The sequence below is a fragment of the Calidris pugnax genome, unplaced genomic scaffold (genome assembly GCF_001431845.1).
Source record: "Calidris pugnax isolate Ruff unplaced genomic scaffold, ASM143184v1 scaffold1064, whole genome shotgun sequence".
Lineage (NCBI taxonomy): Eukaryota > Metazoa > Chordata > Aves > Charadriiformes > Scolopacidae > Calidris > Calidris pugnax.
Genome location: NW_015091676.1, coordinates 31,440 through 37,763, shown reverse-complemented (window position 1 = coordinate 37,763; position 6,324 = coordinate 31,440). Strand labels below are relative to the sequence as shown.

At 50.9% G+C, this 6,324-nt stretch overlaps 2 protein-coding genes across 2 annotated transcripts in view; both read right to left on the bottom strand.

Annotated features, from left to right (window-relative positions):
* Positions 1-426, bottom strand: part of SHKBP1 (SH3KBP1 binding protein 1) — a 22,898-nt gene extending 22,472 nt beyond the window's left edge. Inside the window, exon 1 of the mRNA XM_014961966.1 lies at positions 417-426. Coding sequence (XP_014817452.1) covers positions 417-426 — 10 coding nt within the window. The remainder of the gene's footprint in view (positions 1-416) is intronic.
* A 428-nt stretch (positions 427-854) lies between these two features.
* Positions 855-6,324, bottom strand: part of SPTBN4 (spectrin, beta, non-erythrocytic 4) — a gene marked incomplete at its 5' end in the record, with an annotated part of 24,226 nt that continues 18,756 nt past the window's right edge. The window contains 4 exons of the mRNA XM_014961965.1: positions 855-1,034; positions 3,848-3,890; positions 3,978-4,151; positions 6,231-6,319. Of these exons, the coding sequence (XP_014817451.1) occupies positions 870-1,034; positions 3,848-3,890; positions 3,978-4,151; positions 6,231-6,319 (471 nt within the window). The remainder of the gene's footprint in view (positions 1,035-3,847; positions 3,891-3,977; positions 4,152-6,230; positions 6,320-6,324) is intronic.

Below are 6,324 nucleotides of genomic sequence, written 5' to 3'. Positions count from 1 at the left end.
TCCCTCAAAACCATCATCAGGCCCCTCAAATCATCAACAGAACACCCAAAACCATCATGAGGTCCCTCAAAGCCACCGTGGGATCACTCAAAACCATCATGGGATCCCTCAAAACCATCATCAGTCCCTCAAAAACATCATGAGATCCCTCAAAACCATCATGAGATCCCTCAAAATCATCATCAGTCCCTCAAAACACCATCAGATCCCTCACAACTGTCATCAGGCCCCTCCAAAACTTCATCAGGTCCCTCAGAACCATCATCAGTTCCTCAAAAACATCATGAGATCCCTCAAAACCATCATGAGATCCCTCAAAACCATCATCACGTCCCTCAAAACTGTCATCAGGCTCCAAGCCCCATCAACAGATCCCTCAAACCATCAAGAGGACACCAGAAACCATCATCAGGTACCCAATACCATCATGAGATCCCTCCAAACCATCATCAGTCCCTCAAAACTATCAGCAGTCCTTCAAAACCATCATGAGATCCCTCAAAACCATCATGAGATCACTCAAAACCATCATCACGCCCCCAAAACACCATCAGGCCCCTCAAAAACATCATGAGATCCCTCAAAACCATCATCAGGCCCCTCCAAACCATCAGCAGGTCCCTCAAAACCATCATCAGTCCCTGAAAAGCATCATCAGTCCCTCAAAAACATCATGAGATCCCTCAAAACCATCATCAGTCCTTCAAAAACATAATTAGATCCCTCAAAACTATCATCAAGTCCCTCCAAACCATCATCAGATCCCCCAAAACCATCATCAGGCCCCTCAAATCATCAACAGAACACCCAAAACCATCATGAGGTCCCTCAAAGCCACCGTGGGATCAGTGTGGGGGGATGGGGGGGGGTCACTTCCGTCTCCCCGAGGTGCTGGGGCGCCGGTCGCCCCCCTCCCGCCGGGGGAGGCCCTCGTCGGTGGAGGAGGTGGTGAGAAGACCTTGGTTCCAACGGGCCACCTCGGCGTGTTCCTGGGCGCAGGCGGCCAGTGCCTTCAGCCACCCCCGCATGTCCTCCTGGGGGGGGGGACACACACCCCAAAAACATCGTCAGAACCACCCCCAGATCGTCAGCAGGTCCCCAAAACCACCATCAGATCCCCCAAACCAGTATCAGATCTCCAAAAGCATCGTTAGGCCCCTCAAAAACATCATGAGATCCCTCAAAACCCTCATGAGATCCTTCAAAACCATCATCACGCCCCCAAAACACCATCAGGCCCCTCAAAAACATCATGAGATCCCTCAAAACCATCATCAGGCCCCTCCAAACCATCAGCAGGTCCCTCAAAACCATCATCAGTCCCTGAAAAGCATCATCAGTCCCTCAAAAACATCATGAGATCCCTCAAAACCCTCATGAGATCCTTCAAAACCATCATCACGCCCCCAAAACACCATCAGGCCCCTCAAAAACATCATGAGATCCCTCAAAACCATCATCAGGCCCCTCCAAACCATCAGCAGGTCCCTCAAAACCATCATCAGTCCCTGAAAAGCATCATCAGTCCCTCAAAAACATCATGAGATCCCTCAAAACCATCATCAGTCCTTCAAAAACATAATTAGATCCCTCAAAACTATCATCAAGTCCCTCCAAACCATCATCAGATCCCCCAAAACCATCATCAGGCCCCTCAAATCATCAACAGAACACCCAAAACCATCATGAGGTCCCTCAAAGCCACCGTGGGATCCCTCAAAACCATCATCAGTCCCTCAAAAACATAATGAGATCCCTCAAAAGTGTCATCAGTCCCTCAAAACCATCATGAGATCCCTCAAAACCATCATCAGGCCCTCAAAAACATCATGAGATCCCTCAAAACCATCATGAGATCCCTCAAAACCATCATCACGTCCCTCAAAACTGTCATCAGGCTCCAAGCCCCATCAACAGATCCCTCAAACCATCAAGAGGACACCAGAAACCATCATCAGGTACCCAATACCATCATGAGATCCCTCCAAACCATCATCAGGCCCCTCAAAACCATCATGAGATCCCTCAAAACCATCATCAAGTCCCCAAAACTATCTTTAGATCCCTCAAAACTGTCATCAGGCCCCTCCAAACCATCATCAGGTCCCTCAAATCATCAACAGGACACTCAAAACCATCATGAGGTCCCTCAAAATCATCATCAGTCCCTCAAAATCATCATGAGATCCCTCCAAACCATCATCAGTCCCTCAAAACTATCAGCAGTCCTTCAAAACCATCATGAGATCCCTCAAAACCATCATGAGATCCCTCAAAATCATCATCAGTCCCTCAAAACACCATCAGATCCCTCACAACTGTCATCAGGCCCCTCCAAAACTTCATCAGGTCCCTCAGAACCATCATCAGTTCCCTCAAAACTATCATCAAGTCCCTCCAAACCATCATCAGATCCCCCAAAACCATCATCAGGCCCCTCAAATCATCAACAGAACACCCAAAACCATCATGAGGTCCCTCAAAGCCACCGTGGGATCACTCAAAACCATCATGGGATCCCTCAAAACCATCATCAGTCCCTCAAAAACATCATGAGATCCCTCAAAACCATCATGTGATCCCTTCAAACCATCATCAGGTCCCAAAAAACACCATCAGATCCCTCAAAACTGTCATGAGATCCCTCCAAACCCTCATCAGGCCCCTCAAAACCATCATGAGATCCCTCAAAACCATCATGAGATCCCTCAAAATCATCATGAGATCCCTCAAAACTGTCATCAGGCCCCTCAAAACCATCATGAGATCCCTCAAAACCATCATCAGTCCTTCAAAAACATAATTAGATCCCTCAAAACTATCATCAGGCCCCTCAAAACCATCATCAGATCCCTCAAAACCATCATCAGGCCCCTCAAATACATCATGAGATCCCTCAAAACCATTATCGAGCCCCCAAAAACATCATGAGATCCCTCAAAATCATCATCAGGTCCCTCAAAACACCATCAGATCCCTCAAAACTGTCATCAGGCCCCTCAAAACCATCATCAGGTCCCCAAAACCACCATCAGATCCCCCAAACCACTATCAGATCCCCAAAAGCATCATCAGGCCCCTCAAAACCATCATGAGATCCCTCATAACCATCATCAGGCCCCCAAAAACATCATGAGATCCCTCAAAACCATCATGAGATCCCTCCAAACCATCATCAGGTCCCCAAAAACACCATCAGATCCCTCAAAACTGTCATCAGGCCCCTCAAAACCATCATCAGTCCCTCAAAAACATCATGAGATCCCTCAAAACCATCATGTGATCCCTCAAAACCATCATCAGGTCCCCAAAAACACCATCAGATCCCTCAAAACTGTCATCAGGCCCCTCAAAACCATCAACAGGTCCCCCAAACCATCATCAGGCCCCTCAAAACCATTAACAGCACCCTAAAACCATCATCATGTCCCTCAAAACTGTCATCAGGCCCCAAGCCCCATCAACAGATCCCTCAAACCATCAAGAGGATGCCCAAAACCATCATCAGGTACCCAAAACCACCATGAGGTCCCTCAAAACCATCATCAGAACCCCAAATCCATCAACTGTTCCCTCAAAATCATCACCAGATCCCTCGAAACCATCACCAGGTCCCCAAAACCATCAACAGGACACCCAAAACCATCATCAGGTCCCTCAAAACCGTCATCAGATCCCCCCAAACCGTCAACAGGTTCCCAAACCCATCATCAGATCCCTCAAAAGCGCCATCAGTTCCCTCCAAACCATCATGAGATCCCTCAAAACCATCAACAGCACCCCAAAACCATCATCAGCCTCCCCCCCGAAACCTCCCCCACCACCCCCCAACCCCGTAGACACCTACCTCATCCTTGGCTTGGAGGAGGAACTCGCTCCCATCGCTGGTCCTACAAGAGAAGGACCTTCTCAACGCCCCAACCCACCTGGAATTTGGGGGGACCTCCCCTCCCCCACCCATGAGCACCCCAACGTACTTGAGCTTGAAGACGTTCTTCTTCTTCTTGTAGTCGCTGGCCACCTCGCTGGTGGAATGGTGGAGGTTGAGGAGGGGTTCACCACCATGGGTGGTCCCTGCCGCTTGGCCCTTGGCGTCCTTGTAGAAGCCCAGGTCACCCTTGCTCAGGACGCAGTAGAGGTTCACCCAGGATCTGGTCAAGGGTGGGACATGGAAGAGGGTGGTGGCACCAGCAGGTGACCCAAAGCTGCTGGTGGCTTTGTGTTGTGTGGACCACCCAAGTCCTGGTGAACCCCCTCATCGATGGACCTCTGAACCCTGTGAACACCCTTCACTGATGGTCCTCTAAGCTCTGGTGAACCTTCTCCGTTGACTGAACCCTCCAAGTCATGGAGAACCCTCTCCATTGATGGACCTCCAAGCCCTGGTGAACCTTCACTGTTGATGGATCCCCAACCCTTGGTGCATGATGTCCAGTGATGGACCCTCTAAGTCATGGAGAACCCTCTCCAGTGATGGACCCTCCAAGTCATGGTGAACCTTCACCATTGATGGATCTCCAAGCCCTGTTGATGGATGCCCAACCCTTGGTGCATGATGTCCAGTGATGGACCCTCCAAGTCATGGAGAACCTTCCCCATTGACTGAACCCCCCAAGTAATGGAGAACCCTCTCTGTTGATGGACCTCCAAGCCCTGGGGAAACTTCACCATTGATGGACCTCCAAACCCTGGTGAACCTTCACCGTTGATGGATGCCCAACCCTTGGTTCATGATGTCCATTGACTGAACCCCCCAAGTCATGGAGAACCCTCTCTGTTGATGGACCTCCAAGCCCTGGGGAAACTTCACCATTGATGGACCTCCAAACCCTGGTGAACCTTCGCCGTTGATGGATGCCCAACCCTTGGTGCATGGTGTCCATTGATGGACCCTCTAAGTCATGGAGAACCCTCTCCGTTGATGGACCTCCAAGCCCTGGTGAACCTTCACTGTTGATGGACGCCCAACCCTTGGTGCATGGTGTCCATTGATGGACCCTCCAAGTCATGGAGAACCTTCTCCATTGACTGAACCCTCCAAGTCATGGAGAACCCTCTCCATTGATGGACCTCCAAGCCCTGGTGAACCTTCACCATTGATGGACCTCCAAGCCCTGGTGAACCTTCACCATTGATGGATGCCCAAACCTTGGTGCATGATGTCCAGTGATGGACTCTCCAAGTCATGGAGAACCTTCTCCATTGACTGAACCCCCCAAGTAATGGAGAACCCTCTCTGTTGATGGACCTCCAATCCCTGGTGAACCTTCACCATTGATGGACCTCCAAGCCCTGGTGAACCTTCACTGTTGATGAATCCCCAACCCTTGGTTCATGATGTCCAGTGATGGACCCTCCAAGTCATGGAGAACCTTCACCATTGATGGACCTCCAAGCCCTGGTGAACCTTCACCATTGATGGATGCCCAGCCCTTGGTGCATGATGTCCAGTGATGGACCCTCCAAGTCATGGAGAACCCTCTCCATTGATGGACCTCCAAGCCCTGGTGAAGCTTCACCATTGATGGATGCCCAACCCTTGGTGCATGAAGTCCATTGATGTGCCCTCCAAGTCATGGAGAACCTTCACTGTTGATGGATGCCCAACCCTTGATGCATGATGTCCAGTGATGGACCCACCAAGTCGTGGAGAACCTTCTCCATTGACTGAACCCCCCAAATCATGGAGAACCCTCTCCATTGATGGACCTCCACGCCCTGGTGAACCTTCACCATTGATGGGCCTCCAAGCCCTGGTGAACCTTCACCGTTGATGGATGCCCAACCCTTTAGTGCATGAAGTCCCTCCAAGTCATGGAGAACCCTCTCCATTGATGGACCTCCAAGCCCTGGTGAACCTTCACCATAGATGGATGCCCAACCCTTTGGTGCATGAGGTCCCTCCAAGTCATGGAGAACCCTCTCCATTGATGGACCTCCAAGCCCTGGTGAAGCTTCACCATTGATGGGCCTCCAAGCCCTGGTGAACCTTCACCATTGATGGATCCCCAACCCTTTGGTGCATGAGGTCCCTCCAAGTCATGGAGAACCCTCTCCATTGATGGACCTCCATGCCATGGTGAACTTTCACTGTTGATGGACCTCCAAGCCCTGGTGAACCTTCACTGTTGATGGACCTCCAAGGCCTGGTGAACCTTCACCATTGATGGATCCCCACCCCATGTCCTCCTCCAACCCCACCTGCTCCCCCCTTGTCCCCCCCAACCAACCTGTTGGACGCCTTCTTGTTGGGTCCGTCGAGCTCGTGCTTGCGGAAGAGGAAGCCCTCGTGCTGCACCGTGTGGGTGGGGGGCGGTGGGGGCG